The sequence below is a fragment of the Rhynchophorus ferrugineus genome, unplaced genomic scaffold (genome assembly GCF_030347505.1).
Source record: "Rhynchophorus ferrugineus isolate W39M unplaced genomic scaffold, kcgeb_rfMv2 rfM4, whole genome shotgun sequence".
In the NCBI taxonomy this organism is placed as follows: Eukaryota; Metazoa; Arthropoda; class Insecta; order Coleoptera; family Curculionidae; genus Rhynchophorus; species Rhynchophorus ferrugineus.
In genome coordinates this window covers 59,630,771-59,653,735 of record NW_027472583.1, presented here as the reverse complement: position 1 = coordinate 59,653,735, position 22,965 = coordinate 59,630,771, and the positions used below count along the sequence as shown (strand labels likewise).

Sequence of the window (22,965 nt, the reverse complement as noted above, 5' to 3'; positions counted from 1 at the left end):
TTGTTTCATATAGCAAGTCAAAGTCTGTGACATTACTTACTATAATTGGAGGTGGTCTCGGCACTTTTATTTCTTTATTCAATTCTTGTGCTTTAATGGTTTTTGGTTGTTGTGGTGAAGCTTCAGGTGTATAGTTTGCTTTTCGTTTCTTATTTCTTTTAACTGTTATCCAGCCTACTTCTTTTTGCAATTCTTCCTCGTCTGTTTCATAGTTTACAGGCAATTTGTTTTCAGTGCACTGGTTCACTACGGGAATGCTAGTTGGATTGTATGTGTTTTGGTTTTTTATTAGGAGTTGTAGTGCATCTAATTGTTTTTGCATATTTGTTAGTGCAATTTCCAGATTCCGTCGGGCTGTTTTTTCGTTAATATACGCATTATAGAGAGCTTGCTCATTTTGCGTTCTCTTATGGTTTTCTTGACAAAAGATTTGATTCTGTTGTGCCAGATGAGCTTCACCTGACGTTGAGGATTGTGTTTCCATCTCATTTAGTCTCTGGTTCTCTCTATCAATCATTTTTATTTAATGAATAGTTTAATTCACGTTTTTACAAAAATTTCAGTACCGGTATTTGTTTCAGAACCGTTATATCGCCGCATTTGTGGTACAGATGATGCACCTCCGACCCTTAACAGCCCCCAAAATTTTACCTTTGTTACTTTATTGCAGTGACCATCGTTTTAAACACATTTTCACTAAACATTTAACGCGCAGTTTTAACACTGTTATTGTCGTCACGGTTTTTACTTATTTTTTAAAATCGCATTTGTGGCACAGGTAGTACACTTTCAAATTTATTACACTGACCGTCGCTCCAAACACGTCTTTACTCTACGAAGGTCGAACGACAACGATCCAAGTCGGCTTACGTACGTCGATTGCATGATAACATAAAAATGGCTGGATAGTTTACCAGAAACAAAAGAGAACACCCCAGACTACTTTTGGGGGAGAAACATCGAATTTTAAATAAAGTTAATTGAAAATATCATCAAATTCATTATAAAAACGAGAGAGTAAATAATGAATTAATGTCATAGGTTAAAACAACTCACTAATAAAGCTACTTTAACCCAATAAAAATAGGTTCGAAATCAATATATGAAAGAAATACAATGTTTTTATGTGATATTAGAGTGCCACAATTATTTCAATCAATACAGTTTAAATAATTTATTTTAGTTAACTATATATTAGTCAACCATCGGGTATTGGATTGTTCTGTAATTTCTCTTGTATGAGTGGTGGGTGGTAGGTACCGGGTCTGGTTAAAATATAATAAATATTATTATACCAGGACCTTTCAATAAATACTGTAATTTTTTTCTCCAGCATAAAGCTATTTAAAAAGCATAAGAAGAATGAGCTTAAAATATACATCTCACAGAATGGCACCCATCAAGCCATTTTTGGTTTAAAAATAAACAAAATCACTGGAGGTTAAATTTGGTTAATACCTGTAACTCCTTTTTTTGGTTCTGGCCTAAAACCAGGCGGTGGAATGCATGACGCATACCTGGTCGCGGAGACTTGCACTGGAATGACAAGTTGGACCGAGTTATGTGGGATTGCCTCTGCGCTTACCATTACACTAAACCGAAACCGCCTCATAGTTGACCTGTGTGGAATCGCTACTGCTACCGCATTAAATTTGGTTATATAGCACCCGCTGATCGGGAAGGCTTTATTGGGGACGAGGACCTGGAGATCCTATTAATTCGCGAACTTGAGTTAACACACGACTGAATACTGTCGTATGGAGGCAAAAGTTATGACTGCAGCGACGGATGAGGTCGTTTTATCCTGGAAAAGAGGGGAGGTTAGTGATGACGCGGTGCTAAGCTCCCAGCATGTCGACCAGCCCGCGGACAAGCGCGTTTTCAGAAGAACTTGAGCTGAGTTGATGTTTATGGAAGAATTGAGATATGAAGTACTTGATTTCTGGAATGTCAGTTTCCTTATCAATTTTATTATTTCTGATAAACCATGGAGCGTTGAAAATTCTCCCGAGGTGCTTATTTTGAAAAACTTGAAGCCGTTTCACCTGGTTGTATCTAACAAACTTAAAATAGACATTAGATCCGTAGAGGACTACAAACCGAATTAACATCTTGTAAAATAAGCATTTGATGGTGATAGGAAGTCTGCTAGAAGGGCAGATCAGAGAAAATAGCAGGTTTGATATCCCCGAACCTTTCTGGATTTGGGAATGCCAAACGAACCGTTGGTCGAAGTGGAGACCTAGATACGTTATCCAGCCATGTAATTATGGCAGTGTCGATCTTAAGTTACGAGACGCGCAGTGCGTAATGCTTCTTATGGAAAATAATGGCCTGGGTTATCAGGGGGTTCATTTGCAACCTCCAGAATTTGAACCACTTGAACGCATGATCGAGCTGCTTCTGTAAACGTTCATGAATTGTAACTTCGAACCTGGAGGCCGTGAAGAAAGCAGTGTCGTCAGCGAAAAAAGCGACGTCAATGTGCTCGTTTCTCGGCAAAAAGCAATATTTTATCAACACGCAAAATTCCTTTTTATTCATTCTTTTTTTCACAGTAACAAAAGTTGCTTCACTCAAAATCCTATAATTCACAAACTAATGATCCAAAAGCTATCAAATTTACACATGCATCTTTTGAGGGTTTGGGCTAACTAAAAAAATATATGAATTTATTCTAGTAGCGCCATCTATGTGTCAGGTCGGGGATTTTTCAATTGACCTGTTACGAAATAACCTGATATAGAGACGGTTTAAATGAAATATTTTTGATCCAGGTTTCAGCAACATTGCACAAGAACGGAGATGGTATCCAACCAACATCGCGAGGCTCCAACAAAATTACCCCAGTCAAAACAATCGAGACCATCGAGGAATGGGACCTGAACGAGAAGAACAGACAATTGAATCAGACTAACTTCATCGACGACGTCAATGACGAGAGCGAGTTCATGAGTTCGCCTGTTAAGGCGGAGAAGCCTGCCAGCGCCAAGAGCAAGTACTCCATCAGAGAGGATTTGGAGCGCGCCAACAATGCCGTCATCGAAAGCATGCATCCCGATGACGAGGAGAAGCTGAAGGACAGGGAACAAGTGCTGAGGTGTATACTGACCATAGCTGCCTTATCGTTGCACTCGATCTTGGAGGGATTATCCATAGGAATTCAAAAGGAGACCGCGGAGATATGGTACTTGTTCATTGCTGTCAGCATCCACTCAGCATCGATCTTGTTCGTGATGGGAGTGGAACTGATATTGGCTCAAACCAAAGTGCGGTACATCATCATCCAAATGCTTGCGTTAGCGGTGGCGAGTCCTCTGGGGATATTCCTGGGTCTTCTGGTGACTGTTGATGCTTCGTTGAAGACCTCAACGATGGCGATGATAACGATTTTCCTCGAGGGATTATCAGCTGGAACCATTCTGTACATAACATTCTTCGAGGTGTTGAACAGAGAGAAAGAAAGGAGAGTGTATCGACTACGGAGGTGTTTGTGCATCTTAGGTGGATTTTCACTGATGGCCTGCATACAATACGCCGAATCTCGATCAGCTCTTCACAGTCACGTGATGACCGATATGGATCTGTTAATGTCGCGTAATACGACAATCTGATACCCATATCTAAGACATTCTGTATACGTGTATAGTAATTGTTGTCTCGAACATATCCCGATAAATTTATAGTATGTAAAAATACAATAAAATGTATATATTTATAGTTTTTAGAAAAAATAGATATTTAGAAAAGAGTTGCTGTGTTTTTCTTGTAATTTATAAAAATCCTGATCAGAACCAGTGTTTTCTAATAATTTAGATTAAATTACGAGTGTGGTTCAAATATGATGGAGACAAACCCTTCCAGATCTGGAGAATATAATGAATGAGGAAGAAATTCGAAGCCCAATTCATGGATTTTTGTCATCGTTTTTACTGTCTTGTGACACGGTGCATTGCCTTGGTGAAGCAGCACCTTCATTTTCTTCAAATGCGGCCGTTTTTCGGCGATTTCGTCTTTCAAACGGTGCAATAAAGCTATATAATAGTCGCTGTTAATGGCCTTTCCATTTTCAAGGCAGTGAATGAAAATTATTTCTTCCGCATCCCAAAATACAGACGCCATAACCTTGCTAGCCGACTGTTGCGTTTTCCCACGCTTTGGAGCGGGTTCATCGTGTGCAATCCACTAGGATGACTCTCAATTGGACTTCGGAATGAAATGATGGTGCAATGTTTCATTTATTGTCACATATCGACACAAAAACTCGGGTTTAATATGCTTGATCATCTTCAAACACTACTCCGAATCATCAGCTCGTCGTTCTTAATTTAATTCTAGTAGCGCCACTTATGTGTTAGGCCGGAGATTTTTCAATTAACATGTTATGGTTTGGCTAACGCAGAAGGTCGGAGAAGGTTGTAAAATATCATAAAAAAAACTGTTCGTTTAATATATATTACACCAAATAAAAAATACCAAAAAATCTAGTTAAAGCGAAAAAAGTATCAGAATACATGCACTCACCTAATAAATATACAACAGAAACGTCACACATACACTAAAAGCTATAAAATTAAAAACTCTTTAGTGCCAAACTGACATTAATATCATCCAACTTCATTCGTACTTTAAGGGGTAATTCCAGTCTAGAAAAAATAGATTTTTATGTTTTCTTCATATTTTAAAGCTTTATAAATAAATCAAGAGATTTACAAAGAGAAAATTTAAAATATTTTCGAAGATACTTGTTTTAGTGACCTATTAACTTGCGATTTGGTGTGAGACTTCTTTATATTATCTTCTATAGTACAAAATAATAACAAAATTTGGATTATCATAATTTTAGTCGGCTTGATTGGCGCAGTGGTAAAGGCGACAGTGGCGAATGGCTGTAAATTTATGTTTGTGATTGTTTAACATTTGTGATTGTCCTTAGGCAAAAGAGCAAAATCCGACAAGGAAAATAATCCAAGTCACGCCAGTAACCAGGCTGGGTGAGACCGGATGTCTTCTGGGATGATTTCTAAGTTGGTCACTCGCCAGTCGGTAGGCTTAATGCCGAGGACCGTGATTCGGAGCCCACGTTAAACTGTTGGTCCCGTTCAGATATACCCTCGTTGGTAAAAAGGAGACTTTAGTACCCCTATTTTGGCGAAAATAATTTTGTTTAGCTCTGAGGGCACGCCATTTATTTAACACTGATTTTTTCACTTTATTATGTTATTTAATTTTTAATAAATATCTAGTAAAAAAAATTAATAGCAAAAATATTGTTTGTTCTTTATCTCACTTGATAAAAATACATAAAATTCATACCTTCAGACCAAAACACGTCCTTAAGTAAATCATATCGATCTTTTACCAACAATAAATTGTTTCTTCTAACTCGACAAGTTGTAATTAGGCACCAAGACTTATATGTAGGTCATGCAATTGAAAGTTAGTGGTGCAAATCGATTTTTACTAAAACTATTGCGATGTTAAAACGAAATTATAGACACGGCTAACTTAATGACCGGTCTGTGGGTTTTGCGACTTATTCTTGATGAATTAGTATCGGAAAAAAAAACATTAAATCGATAGATACCAGGATAATAATGAAGCTCATATTGGTAATTAGTTAATTAGTAATGTTTACCTAGTGTTACCTTTAATGTGTATCGCTTGTTTAATGGACCCAAGATAATCAATCAATAGCTTGAGTGACTATTAATGTATCGGCTGAAGAGTCTCTCATCTAGCCATCAGGATCAGCAATAATTTTTATCTTTTTTTTGTTTACTTATATTCAATCAATATATATTATCAATAACACCTTTTATACTATATAGTGGTGTATCTAACAATCAATGTGTATCAGTTAAACGATATCTGCTACTTCTATCCGGCTCGATGGACCATGTTGAATTACTGGTTCAATAGGGTCAAAAATAAGTTGTTCTTAGAGATGTCAGTGATTCACGAAACTGACATCAATTAGTACCTGGGTATCTTTCTTTAAATAAAATTAAACTGTTTCTTAATTACTTATATTAAACTTATGTTTACAGTTGCAATACATTACAATACTATGAAATACCCGAACTATCTTCGGTCATACTGATCGATCTTATTTTACAAACTTGACTAATAACTAATCGTGAATATTTCATGAATATTTTTATGAATGCTTCATTGCCTGTAGTGAATGCTTGCGAACATTTTTTTCTTAATCCAGATTAACCAGCTAGGATCAAATCAAACCTGGGATAAGATTGGGATTGTCGTAGCTGGTTTAACTACCGGGGTTTGTCGATAGGTAAAGATTTGATCAAGTTGTTTTCATTTTTAAGGCGTCTAGGGAGAACCACTAAACAATGAAACATTGAGTAACGCATATTTTTTTGGACTTGAATACTTGGAGTAGTGCAAGTTGTCTCTGTGAGACCGTAGAGGCAGAGACTGGACGGACTAGCACCTTATACAGAGTCGCTTTCTGGGGGATTGTTTGTGAGCAGCTTGGTTCGCCCTATTTAAGGTGGTGTGTAGGTCACACCAACTTTGAAACTATACAGCATCTGAGAATCACCTTTTCTTGGAACTAATAGTGCACTTATAAAGGTTTTTCTCTTCCCAAGTAAAATAGAGTCCAGGCAGTGGCAATAAAATGTCCTGGCCGAATGAATGAAGACCTGAAATATCGTTATAAAGCTGTAAAATTGCAGATATTATAAAAACAGTATTTTGGGAAATAAATATAAGTTTATAAACATATTTAATAAAGTTTCTAATTTATCTCCCTGACATTCTAAACACCATGGATAAATTCCTTCCATTCTCTCTGTCTCTTGCTTCGTGTGGGATTTTTCCTGTCTTCTGAAATATTCTGATATACTTTAATACATTTTCGTAGGTCGCCCTCTAATTTTCCTCATCTCCCTCATTACTTCCCATATTCTCTTTATTTGCTTCTTCTCTTTATCTTCTTCTCTTCTCCAGCTGCTAAAAGCGAATGAACCTGTTACTGAACATGTCTACCTACGTCAATTCAACAAATGGAACGACGTTTTGTTCAAAAAATGTCATCAATCTACTAACCAGACATAGCATCTTCTGATTACCACTTGTTCAGATCGATGCAATAACAGGTCAATTGAAAGTCCCCGACCTACCATAATAAAACACATTTTTTTGGAATTTTTTTTTATTCAACATAATTCCCTTCAGTGGTGATACACCGATTATAGCGAGCCTCCAGCTTTTCGATACAATTTTTGTAGTACGACTTGTCCTTTGCTTCAAAATAGGCCTCAATTTCGACGATCACCTCTTCATTCGACGAAAATTTCTTCCCAGCGAGCATTCTTTTGAGATCTGAGAATAGGAAATAGTCACTGGGGGGCAGGGGGGCAGATCTGGAGAATATAATAAATGAGGAAGAAATTCGAAGCCCAATTCATGGATTTTTGCCATCGTTTTTACTGACTTGTGACACGGTGCATTGTCTTGGTGAAGCAGCACATTCATTTTCTTCAAATGCGGCCGTTTTTCGGCGATTTCGTCTCTCAAACGGTCAATAAATCTATATAATAGTAATAAAATGCCAAAGTGTTTTGAGAAATAAATATAAGTTTATATACATATTTAACAAAGTTTCTAATTTATCTCTCTGACATCCTAAACACCATGGACAAATTCCTTCCATTCTCTCTGTATCTTACTTCGTGTGGGATTGTTCTGTCTTCTGAAATATTCTGATATACTCTAATACATTTTCTTAGGTCGCCCTCTAATTTTCCTCATCTCGCTGATTGCTTCCCATATTCTATTTACTTGCCTTGCATCCTCCATGCACTGTAAACCTCACCACAAACTGAATATTTACATCTTTTCTTATTTCTTTGCTTCTCATTCTGTCTATCCCTTTTAGATGGACCACTGACTTTTCTGAGAAATTTCATATCATTTCACCTGCTCGTATCTTAGTTTTATCTCTCTTTAACAATACTTAAGTTTTGCAACCAAATAGCTTAGGATTGGTCTATAAATTACTTTATACAATTCTTTTTTAGTTTTTACTGAGTATTTTCTTATATCATCAGAAGAAAGTCTTATTGAATTTTCTATCTTCTCATACTTTTATACCCTGTATCCAGTCTTGTTCTGCCTATTTAACATTTCTTTATTATTTTATCTGTAAATATTTTAAACAGGGCTGTGCTTCCGTCTTGTCGTAATCCTGCTTAGGTTTTGAAGGCTTTTGATTCCATGTTGTCCTCAATGACAGCTCAATGATATTTACTATGATTACTTTCTAAGGACCTTTGTTCACAAATAATAATTTCTTGGAATATAGTTCAACCATTTGTTCAGCTTTTCTTCTTCTAATCGTAAGAAATCTCAGCTTCTAAAACAAACGTAAATAATAACTGTTTAAACAACCGAATACGTTAAACGTTTCAAAATATTATATATTTATCGAAAGTGTCATTAACACTTTAGATCGAAAATTCTTATTAAATTTGACACGTTAATAGTACTTAGTACTTTATTACTTAATTATTACAATTACATTGCAATTATTACTTAATTATTTATAGTATCATAATAGACACCTAAATCTTCTAAAATGTAATGGTTTCAAAATATTATCTATATTTAGTTAGGAGTGTTATTAACATTTTAGACCGAAAGCTTTTTGTTATATTTGACGCGTTAGTAGTACTTATGAAGTTTTTTAAAACAGTGTTTTTCAAAAAAATAATAAAGGACAATAACCTAGTTTTCCTTATATTGCCAATAAACAGATACATATAAATCATGAAAACAAGAAAAAACTTAATATAAGGAATTTTCTTGGTCACTGTTTAATTTTAGATACGCCCTCTTGCAATTAGATCAAAATTTGGACGAAAAAATTACTTCCCAAGGCTGTCAGAACCAGTTATATCAATTTTATTGTATATAAAAATAAAAAGAATGTATAATAGATAAACTGTTTCAGTCTAACGGAATAAAATAGACCAGCAGCCATAGTTAAATCGTTTTTATTATTAATAGGAAATGGGCTATATCGTCGATAAGTTAAGGGGTTAAGAGGTTACGTCGACTTAAAAATATTTAACCGTTTATTTCAGTCTGTTTTGATGATTTATTGGAACAATGGATAAATTTTTGTTTTTAATAACCCAAGAATAATTATTTTTTATTTTTTTATTTTTATAATCATCCTCAATTGATATTTAATTCACTAAGATAATCGATATAGATTTTATCCTAGGATTTGAATAAAGTATAAGGGTTTCTTTAACAAACCAGACAACGTATTGGGATCATCAATCCAATTATGTTTTTAGTTTAATTTAAATATATTGATTATGCTTACCAAATTAAACAAAACTTTTCCAAAGTAACATATTAGGAAGGTTCGTTTGTCACAGAGGCCCTATACTAGTTTTACACTTTTAGTGAAAATGTTCTCAAATCATCAAAGTCCACACGAATATATAAAGGATGATTAAGATGTTAACTAATTGAAGTGGCGAAAATTTCATACAATTAATCTAGGACCAGTCAAAATCTATGTTAAAACTACGAATAGATTACTCCAAGCTAAAACAGGACAATGAGATATCTACTTATTTTAAAAATATATAGTTACCAATGACAACTTGGCAAAAGTCAGACCTTTTAGTTTACGGATTTTTAACTCTAAGCATTTTATTGAAAAATATGGAGTATTATTGATTAAATAATACTCAATATTCGTGAATTTATTTAAACTTATTTTACCAAGTATTCTTCAAGGTTAATCACATCTAATACAACATATATCCATAAATGTCTTTATTATATATATATATATATATATATATATATATATATATATATATATATATATATATATATATATATATATATATATATATATATGAATACATCCATTAATTCCATGGTATAGGCGAATTTTGTTTAACCTAATACATCTACAGTTATATTAGGAGTACACACATAAATTCATTTAACCCTAAAATACAGCTTCATCTTTAGAGATAACTATATATTATATATATAACTATATATATTAGAGATAACATAGATATAGCCTTTGGAGAAAAATTACATTCAAATACGGGGTTATGCTGCATACTAGACTAGGGTGTACTTGAGTGAACATGTACGATGCGGAACAGCTCTAATAATAAAACAAAATATACAGCATTTCCAACAAGACGAGATGAAAAAGAAGAAATTCAAGCTACACTAGTTAATATTGAAAAGCACGGCGCTGAAATAAATATAGGAGCTATATACCGTTCACCAAGATATAAAATAACATAACAGTAATAAAGAGATTTATATTTACAGTCCAAGGTTTATTATTAGAAGGGACTTTATTAGAGGGAAATACACAGCCTGGGGATCACGATTAATAACACCTGGAAAAGGAAACGAATTACTCGCAGCGATAAATATTACTAATTGTACCATTCAGGGCGTGAACCTACATACTGGCCCACCGACAGTAATAAAGTACCAGACCTACCGAACTTTTACATTTCAAGTACAAATCGAGAGCTTGTGCGAACTATCATCTGATCACACTCCATTATTGTTAACATTAGGGGCGACAATTATGAAAATAAAACAAAGAAGCCTAATTTTATTATCAAATCTGTTCAAAGAGATTGGTTTATCAGCGAATCATAAAGCCAATTTAGACATATGGTGTTCAAATATGGGGTTGCACTAAAACATCAAACAAACTAGTAATCCAACTCACCCAAATCGCTACATAACGAACGAAGAGCTGCACGCTGACGTCGAAATCCAATGGATGAGGAAGTGATCCAAGATTTCGCATTAACACTTGAAATAAGGTTGCTAAACCACAGCAACGTGGAAGCAGTACAGCTGCTGGAAAACACACAGGAAATCAGAAGAATGAAGAGAACCAAACCACACGAACTTGTTTAGTATATAAGTGTATTTTTAACTTTTCCTTAAATAGATTAGTTTTAGTTTAATTTGTATTAATTCCGTACTCGCCTTGTGTATTAATGCAAGTACAACAGAACAGTAGTTAATAAATTAATTTCTGTCTATAATAAGTCGGATTAATATGGTATACTCTCTCACTCCCTCTACAGTTTGCGGCTATTATTAGTATTTATGCGTCAAGCGTAATAGTTAAACATTTTTGCTATCTCAGTGCAACTCTCATATTAAATATATACTCAAGTAACTTTAGTTTTTTTTTTCTACACTAGAAATTCTATAGAAATTACTTACATATAAAACAACGTCTGCCGGATCAGCTAATTATCTATATAAATGTGATCGTATCCAAAGCACCAAAATGTCTTCATAATTTCCTGCAATCAAACTCCTCGCAAGTAATGCAATAAATATGCAAATGAAAAATAAAAAACTAACTAAAAAATGACCTTCATATAAAAGAACACAAAGAAAAATAGCTGGGAAGTTAATATCCCATTGTGACGTCAATAGGGTATAAAAACTCATCGGGCGTAAAATTTTGAAGAAATATGTTATTAGGAGACTAAAACAAAATAACCAGGCTAGAAATAGACCAAGCGCGATTGATTAGGTACGTGGGAATTGAACGAACTTTTATGTCGTAAATATATTTACCTCCATTTCGTACACCTTTTCTTCGAATCCATTTGGTAGAATGTGCGCCTAAATTACGTATATTTAATAAAACCGCATATCCACTCATTATTATTAGATATTATAATCAAAATGGATTATTATTATGAAAAAATTGCTATTAAAATTTATCTAAATAAAATTTTAAAAGAACCATCAAAACTTATTTGGAGAGATTTAAAAAAAATTGTTTTCCAAAATGGGATACCAGTTTATTTTTGTTTCGAAAGTAAAAAACTACTTAAAAATCAGCATTTTATTGCCATAATATTAATTAGTCACATATTATTAGATAACACAGTAACATTTCTATTTTTTTCTTGATAAACTATATTATCAAAATTGAAGTTTAAACAAAATTCCAAAATAGATACTAAATATGAAACAGTTACTCAAACATGGGCTATAAATGTAGACTTATAGTATATTCTTTCTAAGAAAATAACATTCATATAATGCTTATCTAGTAAGAAGTCAAATAACTTTAGTTATTCTAAGAAATTCATTATTTTACTTGCATAAATCACATATCCAAGTGTCATTTAAGTTCTTCCCTTGTGCTTTTTGAAATAAGCTGCTGGCAGAACATATATTTTGCATCTACAGAGTCAGGGGCCTGATTCCCTATTTAGACATAATAACATGATGAGTATCTGAATCAAATTCCACCTCCACTGTCTACACTTCATTGTAGTATTTTGTTATTTCTAAACTTTTTTGTGTTCTTTGCCTTAATTTTTCTCTTATAGGGTGGGGCGAAAGTCCCGCTGCCGTTTTGGATTGCGCGCCATCTTATTTATGTGACGTTCAGCTCAGTTTCGCTTGAACCATTGTGTTGTGTAGACGTCCAATTTTTATTATGGATAAATATACGTCACAAGAACCAGCAGAAATAGTGACAATATTTATTTTACTTTTTTCGTCTAAATTTATAACGAGCGATGAAGCACAATCTTCTCAGTCTCTCGTCAATAAACACAACAGTCGGATTTGGGGAACACAGAATCCTCAATTAATTCATGAAACATCATTGCATCCACCAAAAACAACTGTATGATATGGTATTCATGCCGACCAAGGTTACTGTTAGTGCTAAACGGTACCAAGACATGATTCTTGTGGCCGAAATGGAAAAGCAAGGACTAGAGAACATGTGGTTTCAGCAAGATGGGGCCACAACACACACAGCTCGTTCAACAATTCAATTATTGAATGACGTTTTCCACGAAGACTAATTTCGCGAAGTTTCGATTTAGTATAGCCAGCCAGATCTCCGGATTTAACAGCACCAGACAATTTCTTATGGGGTTTTTTAAAATCAAAAGTTTTCGTGAATAAGTCCAAACGATTCAACTTCCTAAAGACAATATTCGTCACGAAATTGAAGAAATTCAGCCTCAGATCATGAACTCATGAAAAATGACTTAAAAAGAGCCGAAAGTTGCATAGCGAATCACGGTCACCAATGAGCCGATATAATTTTTCAATCATAACAAAAAAAGACCAAATAAACTTTTTAAGAAAACCAAACTTACTTATCTTTTCTTTGAGCAAAGTCATAGGCCATCGAAATGATAGCGGGACTTTTGCCGCGCGTTGTACGTCCCCTCCAAAAATTATCAACGTTTTCTGTATTAAAACCAAATGCTCTTGCAAATGACGTTCTTATAGGCTTTTTAAGTAACAATTTATCTTTGTGTCATTTCAGAAATAGTTTTAACCATATTTTACCTGCTATGACAAATGCTCTGTTAAAGAAGTGCTCTGCCCACATATTTACCATTCTGCGACCATCGACAAAACATTTTTCAACACCTAACACTGTTTTCCTACCTAATGTTGTGACATCCGCTTCTTTTGGAGTAAGCTCTATTTTCAATCTTAAGTATTGCAAAGTCGTTATTGGTTATTTGAAAGTTCTTGCTGCTTTTAGGGTACTCATTTTTTCTCGCGAATCTAAGAATTAGTACCTAGTCCATATTTTGGATCATAGTTATAGACGATTAATCGAAATTCTTGATCGAAATAAACTTGACCTTGAACATTACAAGTCATACATGTATATAACAATTATCATAAGCAATTGCCAATTGGACAGCTTGTTAAACCAATAAGGGTAATAAAAAAACTAGTCGTTACTCTACTTGATGCAGACTAAAAGTTAACTGACCTACGTCAACAAAAAATCTTGGCCTGGGTATTTAAGAAAAAATTAAAAAGTTCAAGGACGAAAGTCGTCAAAAAAAATCGTTTTCAAACCTAAATAACCTCCACCGTCCCCCTCGAAGTTCAAGCCTCGTCGTCGGCGTCAATTGCTTCCGGGTCCATTTTTATCGACCCAACAAATGCCATTTTTCCTACTCAATATGCAGGTGTCGTTTTGATAGCTGTTGTGACTGACATTTTATTCGCTGACGAACGTTACCGATATGTTTGGGGGCGATTTGGTACCTCCCAAATGCCGTTCCAAGGCGAAAAAGTACCCGGCTTTGGACATACAGTGTCCAGGACTAACGCCAGGATCCTACTCTCACGTAAGTTTATTCATTTTTAAAATACCCGAAAGCTTCTTGTCAAAAATTGATATTGTTTGATTTCTATTGCTTTTATTTGTTACAAATAAGACAAGTATATTTTTATTTAGTTGCTTTATCATTTTTTAAATATATTTTATGTTTAGTAAGTTGGTGTGTTTCTTCTTTGTTTTTTCTACTTCTCGTTTTCTTATGCTTATTAATTATGCTTTTTATATGTAAAACAGGAAGTTTTAAACTAGCACATTTAAAGTAAACTAGGAGCAAAAGTCCCGCTACCATTTTGGTTGAGCGCCATCTTGGTTGTGTGACGTTTAGCACAGATTCACTTTAACCATCATGTTGTGTAGACGTCCATTTTATTGTGGATAAATATACGCCACAAAAACGAGCAGAAATAGTGACAATATTTATTGAAAATAATCGTTATTGCCGGAGTCTCCAGAAACATTAATCCTGAGCAGGCAATTTAAGGCGAATTTTAAAAACTGAGTTGAAAATGTTCCCGTACAAAATTCGATTAGTCCATAAATTGCTACCGAGAGATCCTGATCAGCAAGTTGAGTACAATATTGTAATCCTAAGGCTGTGTGGTAAAAGTGAAGATTTTTCGTCTAAATAAATAAGGAGCGATGAAGCCACGTCCACGGCCACGTCAATAAACAGAACAGTCAGTTTGAGGAACACAGAATCCTCAATTAATTCATGAAACATCATTGCATCCACTAAAACCAACTGTATGGTGTTGTATTCGTACTGGAACCATCACTGGTTCCTATTTTTTTGAAAATGACCAATGTGTTGCAGTTACTGTTACTACTGAATGGTACCAAGACATGATTTCAAATTTTCTTGTGCCTGAAATGGAAGAGCAAGGACTAGAGGACATGTGGTTTCAACAAGATGGGTCACAGCACACAAAGCTCGTTCAAAAATTCAATTATTGAATGACGTTTTTCCACGAAGACTAATTTTTTTCAACACCTTAAAGACAATATCAGTCACGCAATTGAAGAAATTCAGCCTCAGATGTTGCAGGATGTCATGAAAAATGTCTTAAAAGAGCCGAAGGTTGTATAGCGAATCGCGGTCACCATTTAGCCGATATAGTTTTTCAATCATAACGAAACAAAAATGTGAAGACCAAATAAACTTTTATGGAAACCAAACTTACTCATCTTTTCTCTGAGCAAAGTTATAGGCAAACAAAATGATAGCGAAACTTTTGTCCCACGTTGCATGTTAATTGTTAACAATTTCCTTCTTGTACAATAATTTCACTCCTTTTGTTATATGTTAGATATTTGTATGTATTCTGATCAATGTTTCATTTTAAAAAGACATTTCTTGGGAAATATTGATAAAATATATATTAATCAAGATATTTTCCATCATTGCTTACCTTATTGTTACTATGATTCAATCATCGCTCCATCTTCGCAATTTTTCTGCATTTGAAAACTATGTGATAGTCAATGTATGCGACACCGATCTGAAGAAGTAGTAATGAGCGGAGGGGGTATGATTTTGAGTCCATTACTTGCTATTACTATATTTTTGTCACAATACGTCATTCAAACTGTTCATTTAATGTCGGTAGATATCTGGAGCAGTAACAATTTTATTCGGATTTAGGAATTCGTAATACACTACATCTCGCTAATCCCACCATATACACAGCAAAATGTTATGGCCATGAATATTCTACTTCGGTGTCGATATGGATAACTTTCCTAGACTAACCTATGAGTTTGGGTTTGTCGTAGTAGAGCAACTTTTCATCACCAGTAAATCAATGAAACCACATTGTTGTAGCGGTTCGAATTGGCAGTTTCTAGATTTTCATCCAGTAATACTTATATTCGAACTTGTTCGGTCCTCCAGGCCGATTCAGATTCAGACTCCAGACAAACAGATTTGTTATTATTATTATTACAATTTGAACAGGAACATAATCATTATGGGTTTCTAAAAGTGTTTCACAAGCTTCGAGAGTAAGGAGTGTCAATTTTGAATATTCCGTGATTTGATACAGATCCTGAAAATTCCCTAAGACTGAAGAGTATATAATACATATATAATATATAAATAAACAATTCAGGGTTAAAAGTATTTAGTTTATTTTCTATTATTAGGGTTTGTTCGCATTAATTCGGTTTTTCGTCTTTTGTCTTGGGTGGCGAGATCATCTATTTGATTTACTTCGTCTTTCAGTTGTTTTCTATATGCTTTTTAAATTTTTTTCGTTGTTCTTTACCGTCTTTCTTTACTTTAAGTACTTTCTTAATAACATATTATTTCCAGTACCATGAAGACCAAAAATAGGATTACCAGACCATTTATAAGGACCTTGAACTAATTTTGAGTGTTTTTTTTTAAATTAAATGCGTTATTGAGAAAAAACAAATTCTATAATTATTGTCATTAATATTTGCTTGCTAATATTTGAATAATTGAATTCTATATCAGAAAAACAAGATATCTTTTGTCAATTTATATTTTTATTGCGGCCATTCTATTGTTTTAATGTTCAATTAATATACATAATCTTAGAACTGACGGAGGAAATAAAAAATCCAAGAAAATCACGACATTTCTCAAAATTAACTCACAGTCCTGGTATACCGTAAATAGAATAATCACCATGATGGTTATTTCTAAACTTTAGATCGCTCGAGAACCAAATACGGATCAAAGCAGGCTGTTACACTACAAACAGCGAAAGGATAGTTTCGATCAGTTGAAAGAGGAGAGAGAGAAAACCAATTCCATCAAGACCGCGTTCGATATCAAATACGAGAAACACGTGGAACTGAAGCAGCTTCAACGGGCCATCGACGAACGCGTCAAACAAAAGATGAAAGCCTACGAAGAAACGGTAGAACAGAGACGCAAAAAGTAATTTCTCCATATTTTTGAGTCGGTCCAAAAAGAATGTCTTGAAGGTTACAGGAGCTGTTGTGCAAGGAGGAACGTGAGTACTTTTACGAAACCATCGAGAACGCCCAGAAAGGCAGCGACATCAAGATGGAGCAGTTGAAACAGCGGGCTCAAATGTTGAAGGCCAAGAGGGAAGCGGAGAGGTTGGAAATTGTCAATCAAAAACGCATCGAGCAATATAGGTAAGACTATTACTCCAATATATCTTTATCTATAAAATATTTTTAACAAAAAAATTGAAACTAATTCAAAAAATAAATAATAAATAAAAAATAACTAACTAAAAATTAAATAATAATCAAACTTAGATTTTTAACATCTTACCGTCAGACCAATGGAGTTCCACAGGGTTCCTGTATCGGCCCATTGTTATTCATTGTAGCTATAGACTCGATTAATCAGGTTATCCCACCACACATCAATGCTCGGATTTATGCAGACGATGTGATTATTTATCGTAAGCATTCAGATCATAAATATAGCCAGCGTTTCCTACAGAATTGCCTGAATAAAATAGCCAATTGGGCCAATCAAAACTGACTAAAATTCTATACCGAAAATTCCGTAAATGTTCATTTGTGCAGACGAAGAAATTGTCCACCGATTTGTTGCACTGACGATGGATGGTAAGAATTTAATAAATAAACCGCAACATAGATTCCTGGGATTGATATTTGACTACAAACTTAATTGGATCTTTCACATAAACTACATAAAGGGAAAATGTTTGACAGATATGCGATTATTGAAGACTCTTTCTAATCACTATTGGGGTGTTCTTGGAATTTCACTGAGTAACATATATAAGACACTAATTAGAAATAAGCTGGATTATGGAAGTTAATGTTACATCACTGTAGCTCCCTCCTATATTAGGAGACTTGGCCCAGTCCAGAATGATGCCTTGACATTATACTGGAAGAATACCGCACTAGTCCGACTGAGGGCTCCTCATGAACTATGCAAGATCCCTCAAATTTCATTCAAAGCTGAGTCAATTCGGCTATTTCTTCTCTAACAGCTTAGACAACAACACTACAATAAAATAGCATACAAGTCCGTCATCAGTATTTCGTAGGACTTGCAATTGACTAAAAACAACAACCCCTGCTGCAGCTAACAGAACTACGCCAATAGCACCCTGGCAGTACTTCATTATATCGATAGACCTATCCATGAAAGTACTAACTATCCAGACACTTGAGAAGAATTACCCAAATCATTTCGCCATTTATACGGATGGTTCTAAACGGGGAGACTTTGTTAGTGCCGCATATACTTCGGGACTATTGGAGGAACACTTTTGGCTTCCTACTGTTATTAATATTTTTTCTGTGGAGCTTTGGGCCATTTACAAGGTCCTATCAGCCTTGGATATGTTATTAATAGGCTCATCAATACTTATAATATCGGACTTAATGAGTTCTTTGGATAGTCTGATTTCAGTAAAGACGGTCCACCCTCTAGTTATAGCTATCAGAGAGTTACATACAGCACTGGAGAGGAGGGTAGTAAGGATAAGTTATCTATGGGTTCCCTCTGACAGCGGAATATCCGATAACGAATCGTCTGACTATCTGGTGAGCAAAAAGAAAGATTCAATTAAACTAAACGTACTATTTAGTAAGGAAGACGCTAAAATACACATAGGGACTCTATACAAAAAAACTGGATCAACTAAATTGGGATCTCCTTATGTAAAATAACAAGTTGTGGGAAATCAAGAGGGTCTTTCATCAATCTCCTAATACTAATAACTTTAGCAGGTTCCAACTGAGCATACTTGCTCGGTTGTTAATAGAACATATCAGACTAACTCATGAGCATTTGTTAAGAGGAAGAGACCCTCCACTATGTGATCAATATCAAATACAACAGAGCGTCAAGCATATCCTTCTGGACTTTAGAAAGCTTGAAATACTAAGACAGCAACTGGTCCAATCCAAGCACTTGGACATGCTTATCAACTTTTTGATGGCCGCGGGATTGTTACAGCTCTTGTGATTCTCTTCTATTGCAAATCGAAATACAGAATATAATTGATTTCTCAGTCTCCGACGTTTTACAGGAATCGATGTCAGGAATTGAGACCGACGCTTCACAAAAAGAACACCATGGAATCGAAATACACTCAGCTTCAACAGATGAGAGAGAACGAAGCCCGAAGGCAAGCTGACCGAGAACTGGACATGATGTGGCATGAGCTCAATATGAAAGAAATTCAGGCTAAGGTAAGCGGTTCACTAAAAAAAAACACCATCAGCTATTTTATAATAATTCAACAGAAAGAACGAGAAGTCCAGGAAATGTTGGAAAGGAAAAACAAAGAAAAAGAGCTGATACAAGTCTGGGATAAACAAATGAAAGGCAAGGAGTTACTGAAAGAAGAAATGGACAAGCTCGCCGTCGAAGACCGAATAGAAATGGCGAAATTGTGCGAGGAAATCAGACGAGAGGAAATTAACGGTATCTATTTGCAATTCAAACGAATACTTCGCAATGTTAACAAACGAAAAATTTTCAGAATTAGACAAGAAAAGGCGTAAAAGGGACGCCACTGCCAAAGAACTACTGGAACAAATTGCAATACAGGAAAAACTTCAAGCCCAGAGAAAAATGGAAGAAAACGCCTTGGATCAAGCCTTCAACTCACTCGCTCAGGTATCGAATATGTATTTTTTTGTTATGAATTAATTTTAATTCGAGAAAGGCGGAATTATAACACCACTTTGGGCTTCGGAACCATCGCTTTTGCGTCTTTGGAACAGCCGCTCTAAATAAACTGTAATGCCCTCTACTAGTTAATCTTCTTGTTTTCCATGATAAGAATGATCTTTTTATTGATATAAAACAGATATTTAACCCAACTTATAGTTTATTCAAAGTTTTTTTGTACATACGTCACCAAGATGCTCAATGTATTGCCTGTCGCAATTTGTAAATTCGTCTTAGAATCAGACAGTACTTTCCTTCTCATTTTATTCCAGTTAAAAAGAGACACAATGCTTTGTGATTAATTCGAACACGTATATAAACTATTGTGACAATATAATTAACTGTAGTTTTTAGATGTACTATAATGTTAAGATAAATTATATTTGATAACATTTTTGTTCAATTATTTTGTTTAGATTAGAATTTTTATGTTAAAGCCGAACTAAACTAAAACTCAGAGTTGATGCGGGAAGATTGCGACGTTTTGACGTCACAAATTTAAATGACGTATGTACAAAATAACTTTGAATAGACTATATATAATTTATGTCATAAAACATAATAATATAACCTCTAACTATAATCACTAACGTTTTGAAGAATTCTGTAGACATTTGACAACAGGGCCGACCAGAACCAATCCAAATCGAATTTTATAGATTCATTCGGTTACATGCTCCGACGCACCAAGCATCGTCATCAGAATTTTTACATTCTTACAAACTGACATTTGACATTATATTCGTCACCATTTATGATGTGTATTGGCAGTTTTATTGAAAGGAATATATGTAACAGGTCAATTGAAAAATCCCCGGCCTAACATAGTAAAACACATATTTTTAGTTTTTTTAATTCAACATAATTCCCTTCAAGGCTGATACACTGATTATAGCGACCCTTCAAACTTTCGATGCCATTTTTGTAGTACTATTTGTCCTTTGCTTCAAAATAGGCCTCGGTTTCGGCGATTACGTCTTCATTCGACGAAAATTTCATCCCAGCGAGCATTATTTTGAGATCTGAGAACAGGAAATAGTCGCTGGGGGCAGATCTAGAGAATACGGTGGATTAGGAAGCAATTCGAAGCCTAATTCATGGATTTTTGCCATCGTTTTCACTGACTTGTGACACAGTGTATTGTCTTGATGAAGCAGCACCTTCTTTTTCTTCAAATACGACCGTTTTTTAAATTATTCCATGCGCATTACAAATTACAGACGCCATAACCTGCTTGTTGCCGTAAACATAACCTGTTTTGGAGCGGGTTCATCATGTGCTCCGAATCGTCAACTCGTTTTTGTTGTTTCTTTTGTTCCTTGTTTTTGTTCAAAAGTGAACTCGCGTGGCACCCACTTTGCACAGAGCTTTTTCATACCCAAATATTCGTGAATGATATAATGTACACGTTCAGTTGATATCTTTATAGTGTCTGCTATTTCATTCAATTTCGATTAGCGGTCATTACAAAATCTTTTTGTGGGTTTTTTTATTGTTTTCGTCGGTAACAACCTATTTTGGGCGTTCACTGCATTCACCGTCTTCGGTGCTGAATTCACCACGTCTAAACTTAGCATACCAATCCTTGATGGTTGATTTTCCTGGGAGCCAAGTTTTTGCTTCAACTGTATTTTTCCCTTCAAATAGGAATATTTTATCAACACGCGAAATTCCTAACTAAAAAACATATGGATTTAATTCTAGTAGCGCCATCTATGTGTCGGACCGGGTACTTCAATTGACCTGTTAACTATCAAAAGGTACATGAGACTACATATTAATCTTCTCTATGTTACGTTTTCAACCATTTCATAACTCGTGCCGATATAAACATTAACTTCCATCGACGTTGCTATCTTCCATGGTGAATTCCTTGATCAGTCAATGATGTGCAAGAGTAATGATGTGCTTTTGATGAAAATATAATTCCTTTTTCTGTTTTTTTTTTCTGCGAACATTGAAAATAAAACATTCTACTTTGTTTTGACAATCCTCGCCCTCATGACTGTTATCATCACTTTGGATGGTCTGCTCTTTTGATATTAAATAATATTAAAGCTTCCATTGACTTGACCTTGGAATTTCATTTTTATTACTTAGTGTCCATTGGCTAGATGTATTGATAACGTTTTAATCTTACACGTGTATTTTTCCAATGCTTCCTTCACAAAGCGATTTTTTGCCCTTGAACCCACTACAAATGATATTTTTCCATTGATCTCACTGCCCAGATGTGCTCAGCTCCACTTCTTCGTCTGCAACGATTACTTCATATTACCTGTTGCTTGTTCCTTCATCAGGCCTTTTTTCCGCAATTCCTTTAACCCTCTATTATATCTGGAACTGGAATATTATATCTACAACTCCCACTACTACGCCAAGTTTACAACATATATTAAAACCCTTTTGTAGTTGGAAATCGAACGTGAAAAAGCAGCAATCAAAGACATTACCACTCAAGCCCGAAGAGAAACGGAACTGTACAAGAAACATCTGCAACAGCTGGAGATCGAAAGGAAACAAGAGGAAAAGAAACTGATGGAACTGTTGGAGATCCACCGGAAGGAGGTGGAGGCGAAACAGAACGAAGCACGGTGCAAAATCGTCGAAGCTAAACGGAAGCTTCACATGGACGTACTCATGGAGCGCGCTGAACAGATCAAGTACCAAAAACAGGAAGCCGAACAGCAGTTGAAACTAAAAGAAGCCGAGAACGAATTACTTCGCATGGCTTTTGAGACTAACGAGAGATTGCAGGCGGAAAGTGACCGCTTACAGAAGATGGAGGCGATGAAATACCGTGATGACCTCACGAAACAGATCGAATACAATAACACACTCAGGGTAATAATATTGCTTAATTTTCTCACACCGATATTAATCCTACTTTTTACAGCAAAGAGAACAAGAAGAACTGGAACGTCAACTGGCTGATGGCATTAAGGAGGAAGAGAAATACAGAAAAATTGTGGAGGAAATAATAAAAGGAGAGATTAAGGCTGGTGCAAAACATCCCTTCCGAGCAGCTATTGAGAATCGCGACTGTTACTGTCCAAGTAGCTCCCAAATATAATAAAACTCATCACATATTTAGCAAGTCTTCTATTTATCTCAATATTTACCA

At 35.0% G+C, this 22,965-nt stretch overlaps 1 protein-coding gene and 1 long non-coding RNA gene across 3 annotated transcripts in view; one reads left to right on the top strand and one right to left on the bottom strand.

The window, feature by feature from the left end:
- Positions 1–22,934, top strand: part of LOC143194867 (uncharacterized) — a 35,813-nt gene extending 12,879 nt beyond the window's left edge. Inside the window, exons 1-8 of one of the 2 annotated variants that reach the window (XM_076401624.1) lie at positions 13,844–14,186; positions 16,855–17,084; positions 17,132–17,308; positions 19,195–19,357; positions 19,412–19,592; positions 19,651–19,787; positions 22,254–22,685; positions 22,738–22,934. In XM_076401624.1, coding sequence (XP_076257739.1) covers positions 14,082–14,186; positions 16,855–17,084; positions 17,132–17,308; positions 19,195–19,357; positions 19,412–19,592; positions 19,651–19,787; positions 22,254–22,685; positions 22,738–22,914 — 1,602 coding nt within the window. In that variant the 5' untranslated portion in view covers positions 13,844–14,081 and the 3' untranslated portion in view covers positions 22,915–22,934. Of the gene's footprint in view, positions 1–13,843; positions 14,187–16,854; positions 17,085–17,131; positions 17,309–19,194; positions 19,358–19,411; positions 19,593–19,650; positions 19,788–22,253; positions 22,686–22,737 lie in introns of those variants that run through there. The other variant, XM_076401623.1, reaches the window with a different exon arrangement.
- LOC143194869 (uncharacterized) lies at positions 6,599–7,420 on the bottom strand. The gene is made up of 2 exons (XR_013005400.1): positions 7,078–7,420; positions 6,599–6,981 (listed from the first exon to the last, which is right to left on the bottom strand). It is a non-coding gene; the product is annotated as an uncharacterized LOC143194869 (long non-coding RNA).
- Positions 22,935–22,965: the final 31 nt, after the last annotated feature.